Source organism: Lingula anatina, chromosome 5 (assembly GCF_051362555.1).
Source record: "Lingula anatina isolate TDL-2025a chromosome 5, LinAna3.0, whole genome shotgun sequence".
NCBI lineage: Eukaryota > Metazoa > Brachiopoda > Lingulata > Lingulida > Lingulidae > Lingula > Lingula anatina.
Window position 1 is genome coordinate 13,555,093 of NC_141771.1, and position 13,139 is coordinate 13,568,231.

The following is a 13,139-nucleotide window of genomic DNA, read 5'->3' on the forward strand; positions in this document are numbered from 1 at the left end:
TAAACGTACTGCAAATTCAACATCAAATTTTAATTATGCTCAACAGGTAATACCAATGTAAGTAAAATGTGAAACAAGCATAAGGCTTCAGGCCCATGGGAGTTCAAGTTCACACTTTGAAAATGTAAAACTTCCAGAAAAAGAAGTCAATTAGACTGCTTTTCCAACTCAGGCTGCATTTTAGTCCTGTATTTCTTTTTTGAAAGTTTGGCAATCATTGGTAACATGGTTTTCCCATAATGGTCATCATGGCAGCAGCACCCAAAATTGTGTTTTCTTCTATTCTGATGCAATATTACATAATGGTTAACAGCATAATGACAATCAATTTTTAATAACAAAATATAAGTATCATGGATTTTCAGAAAATGTGACTGGCCTGGGTCTTCAAGCCTGTGGAACTTCAAAGTCACACCTTGAAAATGCCAATATGTGAAAAATTAAATTTTTACAAAAAAACTGTTTAACTGGCAGATTGCATTGCCTACTGAAGCTGTATTTTAGTCCCATGTTTCTTTCCTGTACGTTTGAGAACAGTAAGTGACATGGTTTTTCTTTTAAAAAGGTAATCATGGGAGCAGTACCCAAAATAGGTTTTTTTCAAATTTTGATGCAATATTACATAATGTTTAACAGCATAATGACCATCAATTTTTAATAATAAAATATTAGTATCATGAATATTCAGAAAATGTGACTAGCAAAGGTCTTCAGGCCCATAAATCACAACTTGTAAATGCCAAAATGTAAACAAGACAGCACTGTTCTGAAATGTTTTTTTCCCCATTTTTAACATTTTTTAACATAAAATAAAATTAACAGTTTACTGCCATTTTTATATGATCAACTAAGAAAATTGATGAGATGAGAAAAATATCAATAGAGCAATGTTAAATGTCCAATTTCTTCCATTCTGAGATTCTGAACATAGTGAATGATTGAATCTGACAAACTGCAATGATATGAATTTATTTCCATTTTTGAAACTTTATAACACAATACACGATAACATGTTTACCATCATTTTTACAAAATCAACTAACAATGTTGTAAAGATGCAGGAAATGTCAAACAAACACTTTCACGTATCTTATTAGTTTAATAATGAGACTGTTAACATGCCTAAAAACTGAATCTGAGGAAATGTGAAAAAACAGCATACCTTCTAAAATAATGGCATGATTATGCTGATTTACGAACTCAACCTGCATTTTAGTAAAATTGACCACTCCTGTGACTTTCATGACAATTGGCCCATCTGTTTTTCTTATATTGTGTTTACAGTGTTGCATATATGCTGAAAAGTGTAAAAAACAGCATAACTAGTAAAATAGTGGCCCGATCATGCCGATTTTCGAACTTGACCTGCGTTTTAGTAAGATTGATTACTCCTGTGAGTTTCATGACAACAGGTCTATCGGTTTTCCTTGAAATGTGTTAACAGTGTTGCATATATGCTGAAAAGTGAAAAAACAGCATAAATACTAAAATAGTGGCCCGATCATGCCGATTTTCGAACTTGATCTGCGTTTTAGTAAGACTGATTACTCCTGTGAGTTTCATGACAACAGGCCTATCGGTTTTCCTTGAAATGTGTTAACAGTGTTGCATATATGCTAACAAGGCAGCAAAGCTGTCAAATGTACAGACAAAAAGCAGACAATAACAATGCACAAAATAGGCTACTGTCAATTCTGATGCAAAAGTACATTATGCTTAACTGCAAATTCAACATCAAATTTTAATTATGCTCAACAGGTAATACCAATGTAAGTGAAATGTGTAACAAGCGTAAGGCTTCAGGCCCATGGAAGTTTAAGTTCACACTTTGAAAATGCCAGAATGAGAAAAATGAAAATTTCACATTAAACTGCTTAAATTCAATAATAAATGATAACCCATTTGAGCTGGCTTTCTTATTTGAACTGCATGCCAATCCTACAAATCATACTTGTAAGTTGAAAATAATAATAAGTAATACAGTCTCTTTTCATAATGTTTGTAGTAGCAGTGCAAAAAGATTTTTGTCAATTTTGATGTAACATTACATAATAAATTACAGAATAATTATCACCAATTTTTGATTATTGACTATAAATAGCATGGGCATGTAGAAAATTTGATTACCATTTGGCTTTATGGCCATGGGAGCTTCGAGTCCCACAATAAATATGCCAACATGATAAAAGTGAATATTTTACTAAAATGTATAACTTCCAGAAAAAGAAGCCAATTAGACTGCTTTTCCAACTCAGGCTGCATTTTAGTCTTTAGTTTCTTTTTTGAAAGTTTGACAATCATAAGTAACATGGTTTTCCCATAATGGTCATCATGGCAGCAGCACCCAAAATTGTGTTTTCTTCTATTTTAATGCAATATTACATAATGCTTGACAGCAGAATGACCCTCAGTTTTTAATATTAAAGATCTGTATCATGGATTTTCAGAAAATGTGATTAGCATGGGTCTTCAAGCTCGTGGAGGTTCTTAAGTCACACCTTGAAAATGCCAATAGATAAAAATTAAATTTTCACAAAAAAAAAAAAAAAAAAAAAAAAAAAAAAAAAAAAAAAAAAAACAGTTTAACTGCCAGAAAAATTTACCAAACAGACTGCATTGGCCACTGAAGCTTTATTCATGTCCCATGTTTCTATCCTGTAAGTTTGAGAACAGTAATGACAGGTTTTCCTTAAATGGTCATCATGGGAGCAGTGCCAAAAATAGGGGTTTCTTCAAATTTTGATGCAATATTACATAATGTTTAACAGGATAATAACCATCAATTTTTAATAATAAAATATTAGTATCATGGATATTCAGAAAATGTGCCTAGCAAAGGTCTTCAGACCCAAGGAACTTCAAAGTCATACCTTCAAAATGCCAAAATGTAGACAAGACAGCACTGTCCTGAAATGTTTTTTTTTCATTTTTAACAATTTTTTAACATATAACAAAATTAACAATTTACTGCCATTTTTATATGATCAACTTAGAAAATTGATGAGATGGGAAAAATATCAATAGAACAGTGTTTAATGTCCAATTTCCTCCATTCTGAGTTTCTGAACATAGTGAATGAATGAATCTGACAAACTGCAATGATATGAGTTTTTTTTTTCCATTTTTGAAACTCTATTTTACAATACATGATGACAAGTTTACCATCATTTTAACATAATCAACTAACAATGTTGTAAAGATGCAGGAAATGTCAAACAAACACTTTTACGAATCTTATTAGTTAAATAATGAGACTGTTAACATGCCTAAGAATTGAATCTGAGGAAATGTTTAAAAACAGCATAACTTATAAAATAATGGCCCGATTATGCTGATTTTCGAACTTGACCTGCATTTTAGTAAGACTGATTACTCCTGTGAGTTTCATGACAACAGGTCTATCGGTTTTCCTTGAAATGTGTTAACAGTGTTGCATATATGCTGAAAAGTGAAAAAACAGCATAACTACTAAAATAGTGGCCCGATCATGCCGATTTTCGAACTTGATCTGTGTTTTAGTAAGATTGATTATTCCTGTGAGTTTCATGACAACAGGCCTATCGGTTTTCCTTGAAATGTGTTAACAGTGTTGCATATATGCTAAAAAGTGAAAAAACAGCATAAATTCTTCAATAATGGCCCGATCATGCTGATTTTCGAACTTGACCTGCGTTTTATGAATATTAGTCAGCTCTGTTAATATAAAACCAAAAAGTAAAACTGTCTTCCACTTATGGTGTTAACGCTGAAAGTGCACGGCGACGGCGACGGCGACGGCGACATGATCGGCGACGGCGACGGCGACGACAGACGCAGGTGATGGCAATATGTACAGACACATCTGTGTCTGTACATAAAAAGTGAAAAAACAGCATAAATTCTACAATAATGGCCCGATCATGCTGATTTTCGAACTTGACCTGCGTTTTATGAATATTAGGTCAGCTCTGTAAATATAAAGCCAAAAAGTAAAACTGTCTTCCACTTATGGTGTTAACGCTGAAAGTGCACGGCGACGGCGACATGATCGGCGACGGCGACGGCGACGACAGACGCAGGTGATGGCAATATGTACAGACACATCTGTGTCTGTACATAAAAATTGCAAATGTAAACAATCCTTCAAATGCATACTTTTTAAAACCCTAATCACTCTTTTTGTGTGACACACCATTTTCATAAACAGACTTTCTGTCTTCCTTTGTATTTTCACAGGAACCATGGACAAAATGAACAATTTCATTGTGGAAGTATCTTTTCTTGATCTGCACAGATAAATAACATCCTATAGATGGCGCTATCCAGTAGACCAAGATGTGCCCAATCAAAGAGCTCCCAGCACAGCCAAAACCCTGAGATGAGGCATTGGCAGGGTTGATATACATCCCTGTCAGTGTCAACCCTGTGAACATAAATATCACATTATTTCATAGATTCAAAACAAACATATTTTTCAATCATATCTGTGAACCAATTTTACTATCTAATTAAAATTCAGATTATTTTTCAGTTATTTTTGTTTTTCCATTTCCCGTCTAGTCATTGAACCCTCTTCCCCCCCCCCCCACACACACACATTAACAAATTTTCAGTTGTTCAAAACATGCTAATCAACAGACATACACAAAATCTTCACACAATACAATAAAATGAAGTTTATTTTGTGGCAGAAAGAATGAAAATATAAACATTAGCTGAGCAGCTATCCACCGATACAAGTCAATTTTGTGTCTTGAGAGAGAGAGAGAGAGAGAGAGAGATAGGGATAGAGAGAGTATGACTTGCAACAGTCTATCTAGAAAAGAAGAGAGAGAGAGAGAAAGAGATCAACATGGAGTACTCCCTTGATGTTAGCATCTACCTACCTGCTCCAGTCAGCAGAGTTCCCAGTAAAGCCTGCAGCACCTGCTCACCCCTCTCTCGCCTTGTCCACTGCTTCAACCCAAACACACGGTCAATAAAGCAACCACCACCTTCTAGAAGCATCCCTTGGAAAACTGTCACCTGAAACAATAATGTTTGTATAATTCAGTTAGTTAGTTGAGCTGACCACTTATTTTTCCCAACTAGAGGATCAGAGAGGCGATACCGCCTCCAAATATTGTACCACCAGCTGGAGCAAACGCATTCGTATAGACCCCCACATACACAAAATAAGGGACACAGCCACCAGTTTTGTGCTTGACAAGCTGTAAAAATGCAATCAACAAGAATTTTTTAACTATTGCAAAAAATATATATGGTACAATCAAATTTAAGTTCTTCGTAAGGTAGGTCAAGGGTCAATTTCAAGGTCACAGTAAATTGCCAGTATATGACTTCCTATTCAAGTTCAAGAGTAACTATGGACCTATCTCTGTCAAGTTTGAAGTTAATGAGAAAGAAATTAGCAGAGTTCAGTTCATGATAAAAAGTAGGTCAAAGGTCAATTTCAAGGTCACACTTAGATTGCCAGTATAGGACTTCCTATTCAACTTCAATAGTAACTATGGACCTATCTCAGCCAGTTTTGGAGATAAAAGGGAAGCAAAATTTGCAAAATTCAGTTCATGGTGAAAAGTAGGTCAAAGGTCAATTTCAAGGTCACATTTAGATTGCCAGTATATGACTTTCTATTCAAGTTCAATAGTAACTATGGACCTATCTCTGCCAGTTTTGGAGATAAAAGGGAAGCAAAATTTGCAAAGTTCAGTTTATGGTGAAAAGTAGGACAAAGGTCAATTTTAATGTCACATTTATAATGCCAGTATATGACTTCCTATTCAAGTTCAATAGTAACTACGGACCTATCTCAGCCAGTTTTGGAGATAAAAAGAAAGCAAAATTTGCAAAATTCAGTTCATGGTGTAAAGTAGGTCAAAGGTCAATTTTAAGGTCACATTTAGATTGCCAGTATATGACTTCCTTTTCAAGTTCAATAGTAACTATGGACCTATCTCTGCCAGTTTTGGAGATAAAAGGGAAGCAAAATTTGCAAAGTTCAGTTTATGGTGAAAAGTAGGTCAAAGGTCAATTTTAAGGTCACATATAGATTGCCAGTATATGACTTCCTATTCAAGTTCAATAGTAACTACGGACCTATCTCTGCCAGTTTTGGAGATAAAAGGGAAGCAAAATTTGCAAAGTTCAGTTCATGGTGAAAAGTAGGTCAAAGGTCAATTTCAAGGTCACAGTAAGATTGCCAGTATATGACTTCCTATTCAACTTCAATAGTAACTATTGACCTATCTCTGCCAGTTTTGGAGATATAAGGGACTAAATGTTATAATTTTGGAGTTACCATAATGTGCCTTAAATTTCGTACAGAAAAAATTAATTAAAATAAAGAAAATGTCATTTTGGTCAAAATTCTTGAAATAGGAGGTGCTCTGAAGTTTCAGAAGTTCAAATTTGATGAAATAATGTCATTTTTGAACACAAGTTGTCTGCTTTGCCAAGCCTTTTGTTTTATTTTTCCAGAGTTCAAAATTTATTATCCATTACCGTACTGCACATTTTGCTTTTACCACCAATATGTACTTTTTGATACAGCATAACTCGAAAACCGTATGGAATACAAAAAAACCGAGACCACCTCCAGTGTTGGGCTTTACATGCTCTACAAAATGAAAAAAAGAATGGGTCTCTAGCATTAACGGTTCCCAAATTAGAGACAGTTTTCAGTTTCGGTATCTTATGGCCGCTACTCCCGTGAAAATGCACCGATTGACCCCAAATTCATGGAGATGAAAGATGACCTGAAGGGTAACATTTTCCAATAATATCATTGGTTATGTCTGTGTGGTGTCTGAATAACAGGGCAAAAAAATTTTTTTTTCGTAAAAAATTTCATTTTTTTGAAAATTTTGGCCCATTTGACCTTGAAGTAGAGGTCAAAGGTCAAATCCAAGGGTATATTTGAAATCTACACATATGACTTTTGGAAAGCCGTCTATAGAAATTTTTCCCATAACTCCTTCCGTAGGGTAGATAATTAGCATTTAATTTTGCCATTTTTAGACAAGGGTGCATTGCAATGAGTGCCACACCCAGACCCCAATACCGACAAAGCCCAAATTTTACGTGGAACGAGTTGAGATTATAGGTGACCTAAATCCATGAGATGGGTACGGGGGCCCTTACCGTCTAGGAGGAGAAGCGGTAACGGTAGCCGTCCGGCGGAGCCGGCGGAGCCGGCGGAACGATCCGGACGGGACCGAAACCATGTGTACCGCCAGCGCTAACGCTGGTGGTACAATTATCTTATGTGAGACCCTCATATTTACATGGGTAGATTTTTTTTAATAAGCATCCTCTGCATGTGCCGTCGCATTTCACAACTGTCATAGCACAACCTACACACTTCCCTTTTTCAATTTGAAAGCCCTTAATTTGTGCAGTGACCAAACAATAAGGCTCAGTCTGTTGAAAAAAATTCCATTCACATATGCTAGAAATCATTGAAATAAGAACTATTTTAAAGGTTTTAACTTTTCCAAACTTTGATTAAAATAATAACTGCAATCATTAAATTTATTAATTTATATAATAAAGAGGATTTGATTGTTTAAACTAAACATCCCTATTATTTCATGTGAAATCTTTTAAGTTAGGACATTTACCGTGAGGTCAGAGACACAAGGTATAGCCAGGTCTGCCCGGCGTATTGTGTAGGCAGGAGAGAGCTCTAACCACCACATACACTGGGCATAATAGAAAGACAGCTGCCCTGAAATAATAGTCAATACTTGTAATAATAATAATAATAATAATAATAATAATAATAATGATAATATAAAATGGTCCAACCACAACATATACTGAGCATATATGAAATAATATTTAACTGAAGTCGACAGAAATACTTCAGTTAGAGTAAAAAATTTTTATGACTCATAGAATATGAGCACAAGTTTTCAGAAAACTTCAGAAACTTTTTTATAATTGCCAATTGTTTTTTTTAAGTCTTTAAAAAAACTCGAACAAAATCACATCCCATTATTCTTACCTGCCAGCATCTGAAGTGTCATGGTAACCAAAACAACCGATAGAGGGCACTCTCCCTGGAAATACTTGGCCAGGTTGGCAATGGGATTTGGCGAAGAATCGTAGAAAAAATACTTATACAAGTTCACCAGACAAAAGATCTGGAACAACAGTGCATAAAATCCGTGTGTTCTAAAAGTGAAGCCATTTTCCCATGTACAGGAACAGAGCTGTAGCGTGGAAATGCAGTCTAATAATACGGAGCGGTAAGGAGCAGGAATGTATCTCCTGGTGACGCCTCGTAGAAGATGTCCCAGCAAAGTTGTGACAGCAAGGTAGAAAAATGTCACACCCAGGTGATGCTGCCGAACCTCTTCCTCCAACGCTGTTGCCATTTTCTGTGTACAGTTTTACCAAAATACCAGCGCGTTTCCAAAACTGCCCAGATGAGATCTCATTCAGTCGGCTCTATCCTGAAACTAAATGTAAAACTACATTTTAATGTACTGGTATAATATAAATGGATCCAACCACGGAAATGAATTTAAAAATCCTTAAGACTTAAAATGGAAATTGTTGTCAAAGAGACAAAACGGGATTTTTTGACCTTTAACTTTGAGCCACTGTGTTTTGTCTCCACATCTAAGAGCCTTAATTGATCACAGAAACAAAGACCCTTTTTCCATATGATCATCACACATTAAAAAGATGATGACAAACCTATTAATTTCACCGCTCTACCTGTACATTACTTTGGATGCTCCTCTTCTTTATCCAAAATAACACACAGCACAACCTTTGTGTTTTTATAAGAATTGATGCACATGACCAAGGTCAAATTCTTTTAAAGACAACAATGGATTAAGTGAGTAAAACACCTGACAGTTGAGACAGCCACATATTTCTACCTACACCTGTATTAAGCAAGCCAGCTGTGCCATTTGTTACAATGATGTATATACTTGTACTTACTGACTACAGTCATTTTGGTTTCATATTTTCATAAAAGATAACATAAAGCCTAAACATAGTGTATTATTCAAAACTCAGCAAGAAAAGACCTGTTTTGTCCAAGTACTTTATATTAGATGTAAGATATGTATTATTAACTACAGATTTTTGAGGAAATAAAAAAAGGATTATGAATTGATTTTTTGCTCTATTTTATGGTTATTTTGTTTGTAATTATAAATGCCTTGTTTCATTAACTTAAGTATTTTTCAAAGTGTAAATTTAAATAAAATGTCAAGCTTAGGAACTTCAATGCTAGTTGTCCCTCACTCACACACTGGACATTTTTGGCCCAAATTCTTTGTTAGCTAAAAAATTATCAAAACCCAAATTAATATGATATATCCAAGATAAGTATATATATATATATATATATATATATATATATATATATATATATATATATATATATATATATATATATCTAAGATTTTAATCCTGTTTACTCACACTGCACTTAATTCCACATCTTTTTAATGAAACTGTTAACTTACCTAATGTACAACACACACAACATACACATGCATTTCTGAGCACACATGTAGCATACACACACACACACACACACACATACAGAATACATACTACATAATACATGTACAGTGTATATTCAAATCTTGGGGAATTAATTCACTGTACTACATTCACTCATCTGGCATCTCCTAATAAAAATTTCATATTAAGTCAGACTGACACAAACTTGAGAGTAGTTATTGACAAAAACTGTTACCTCTGTCAATTATTGGATTTGTGTAGTACATCCACTGCTGACGAGCATATATCCATAAGTAATATCAGTCTAAGCTATACATGTTCTGTAGGTAGTTCAGTATATATGCAGTGTACATATGCAGTACATAAATATATCAGCTCTGTGTAGAATTAGTATGTTGGTTTACCTACATTTGGGGTCAACCTGCACATAATGATTTATAGCATTTATGCTGGTACGCTCCTAATATTAATGTTCTATTTTCAGCATATGTAAGCATTTTCAATATATTAAGATATTTGCATCGATCTCATTCTGGGTGATACATGAAGCTCTTATAGAAAAGCGCCAAATTAAGTTGTATCATTTACTGTCATACAATGTCCTATTATCAGCCATCAATTTCAAAGAAGGTGGCCATGAAGATCTTGTTTTCAAAAAAATATATAATAGTAATAATGATAATAATGATAAAGGGAGGGGGCTTTTTCCACAAAAACTTGCTGAAGTGTGTTCACAGAACATTAAATAAGATCAAACTTTGATTCAGAGCTGATATTTTCTTTTCAAAAAGGATGGTTTGAGTGTACCTTCAACCCCCCCCCCCTTCCCAGCCTATGCCCAACTTCCAATATTGCAGTGTACAATACTAGACATACATGATATTTAAAAAAAACTGGTGATTATACAAGTACATAGGAAACAAAAGGAGGCATTTCATTAAGTTAAGCTGATTGCACTCAGCAAGAGTCCATGCAGAGTTGGATCGATTTATGTGGACTGATGGTGTATAGCAACAGGGTCTTAATTATCACATGAAACAACTACAATTAACTGTAAAGGTTTACTTTGAGTAGTCATAACATTTTGCATTTACTCCCTTTCACAAATTCTCCACAATTTTGTTTTCTGCTGTTTAGTTAATAAATTGCTCTGCGATGTCCAGTGCAGTTCGTTAAAGTGGAGACTTTTTTTTTTTTTTTTTTGGGGGGGGGGAGGGAGGAGTAGGGGCTTTGGGGAAGAGAGCTCTATTTAGTTTAGACTTTTACATAGTAGCTAGGCTATTCAGTTGTCAATCATTCAAAGTGTATCGGTCCAGCTTTAAATGTACAGTACACCTCCATGTGAAAAGGACCCCAGCCTTAAGAGGAAATTCCACAGTAGTGTCCCATTATATAACACATGTAAAAAACAAGGCCTTAAACAAACAGAACCTTATATTATAGCATGAGTGAGAAGTCCATGTTGATGTGTAGTAGAAGAACAAAATTAAAATAGTACAGTTTGCAGTATCTGCATGATAATATATATGTTTCAGACTAAATGTTTGTAATTGTTAATTAGTGGGCCTTGCACTAATTTCTACACCTTCATTTTCTATTAGCATTTTAATTTAAATGCTCTTTCCACTTGGACCAGAGAATGCATGGACATTTATTTCAGTAGCATTTCTATTAAGCATTTTTAAATGCTCTTTCCTCTTGGACCAGAGAATGCATGGGCATTTATTTCAGTAGTCTTTATGTAACTTCATTTTTTCTTTTCTTTTTAGTTGCTCAGGTCCTCCACAAAATGTGTGAATCTGCTGACTTTTTGGTGGGTAATTATGTAACTTGTGGGAAATAACCCTTTGAGCCACCAAAGAGGGTTTCATCAGTAAATCTCAAGTATAATTCTTATTACTGTTATAAGTAAATCCTAATTGTAGGGACAACAGAAACAAAACTGGAACAAAACAGATAAGACTTCTGTCAGTAAGTAAATTTAAATGAACCAAAGACCAACCACATGCATGAAAATTCCTGAAGATATTCCTCACCTCTAGCTAGCTCAAACTTAAACATAGCATCTGTACATGTTGACAAATATCAATTTTAGATAATGTTTTAATATATTGTTTGAAATAGCTCGATTATGCAAGACATCAGTTTATGTTAGCTGCTACTGAATTGAAAGATAGGAGTCGTGAGCTGACCGTGCCTGCAAGACTGCTTGTTTTTGTATATCTTATATATATCTTAAGTAGCTGAAAATAAACTGTTAATCACTATGGCATAAGGTGGGTTCTGCAAAAAAAAAAAAAAAAAAAAAAAAAAAGAAAAAGAAAAAGAAAAAAAAAACATAACAGGTTTTCTGTTCCAATTAAGGTCAAAGTTCACTATATGCTGTTGTTGCATCTGCTCCTCTGAAGTCGCATCAGTTAATTTAAGCTTCTAATAATTAACTCTCACCTGAGGACCACTTTTCAGGACCAAAAATATTTTTTTCCACTATAGACATTCACATATAGTTCTCTGGCTACTTCTGTGCAAATGTCTATACTGTGCAAGCGAGACTTTTAATTTGCACAGAAATGACGTTATCACTAAGCTGACCTCTGGTTTATATATATATTGACTACAGTACATACTGTATATATAGAGAGAGTACAGTAAGCTAGCTTATTTAATGTCTGTCTTTATACAGTACCTAAAGATAATGTTACTTCTCTGACAACACCAGCTAGAATATGAGATAATTTACAAGGGGAAACGTATGAGATTATATAGCACTAGACAGATAATATTAACAGTCCCCCTTGGAGATAATAAATAATTTGACAAAGTAGTATGATTGCGATCAATTCCCTCCACACTACCATATTATTTCCTGGTTAAGTAAGATTATTACTGATACATGATAATAATGGGTCTTGGTTTTTTTGAAAACCATGATTATTTTTGGTACTTTGACAATTTTTTGCTACCTTTTTGGGGAGGGAGGGGGGGGGGTCACGCACCATAACTACTAATATATTAAAATCGCACTCTGAATTTACTGTAAATAAATTCAAAAACAATAATAACAACAAATCAGTCAAGTCTGCTTATAAAAACAAGTAAACATACTGGTTTACTTATAAATCAAATAAGTAGAGACAAAGCAATTAATTACATTTTAAATGATTTTAATTAAAATTAAAAATTTAATAATAAAAGCTAGATGTGTGAGAAAATCTCACAACACCCAATATCAGATCACAAATGTTTTTAGTTTAGATAATTTCACAGCTGGGATATATGCACGTGGATAGTTATATGACTTACGTATAACCTTTGGTATTAGATAGAATTTCCAAGGCTGTAGTGTAGCCTGCAGCGATCATGTTGTCAACGTCGATCCAGTCCAAATGCAGGTCATATTAATTAAAACTTCCTCTCCTTTAGTTCTATAGTGTCTATAAGATTATCTAAACTTTAAAAACATCAGCTACTATATATTTTACTCACCCCTTTTCCACGTGGCGGAAAATAACAACCTCTCGTCCCTACATTTCGATGTTTGACCTACAAAGATAATAAAAACACAAACACGTGCTGTCGTGGACCGGAAACGACACAAGCGACTTTTATTTACACTTCTGGGCATGCGCATTGTAGCTGCATTAACTTCCTGTGCACATGTGTTGCTG

General features: G+C 34.5%; 1 protein-coding gene across 2 annotated transcripts; it reads right to left on the reverse strand.

Moving 5' to 3' along the window:
* Positions 1–953: 953 nt before the first annotated feature.
* On the reverse strand, positions 954–13,124 carry LOC106160941 (aquaporin-12-like). 2 transcript variants are annotated; one of them, XM_013537752.3, is made up of 5 exons: positions 12,958–13,124; positions 7,988–8,444; positions 7,602–7,708; positions 4,866–5,004; positions 954–4,402 (listed from the first exon to the last, which is right to left on the reverse strand). In XM_013537752.3, the coding sequence occupies exons 2-5, from the start codon at positions 8,358–8,360 to the stop codon at positions 4,146–4,148; spliced, it is 876 nt and encodes a 291-aa protein (XP_013393206.2). In that variant the 5' UTR covers positions 8,361–8,444; positions 12,958–13,124; the 3' UTR covers positions 954–4,145. The 2 variants fall into 2 exon arrangements, with proteins under 2 accessions (XP_013393206.2, XP_013393207.2); XM_013537753.2 differs by lacking the exon at positions 12,958–13,124 and adding an exon at positions 9,707–9,840.
* Between the last annotated feature and the right edge of the window lie 15 nt (positions 13,125–13,139).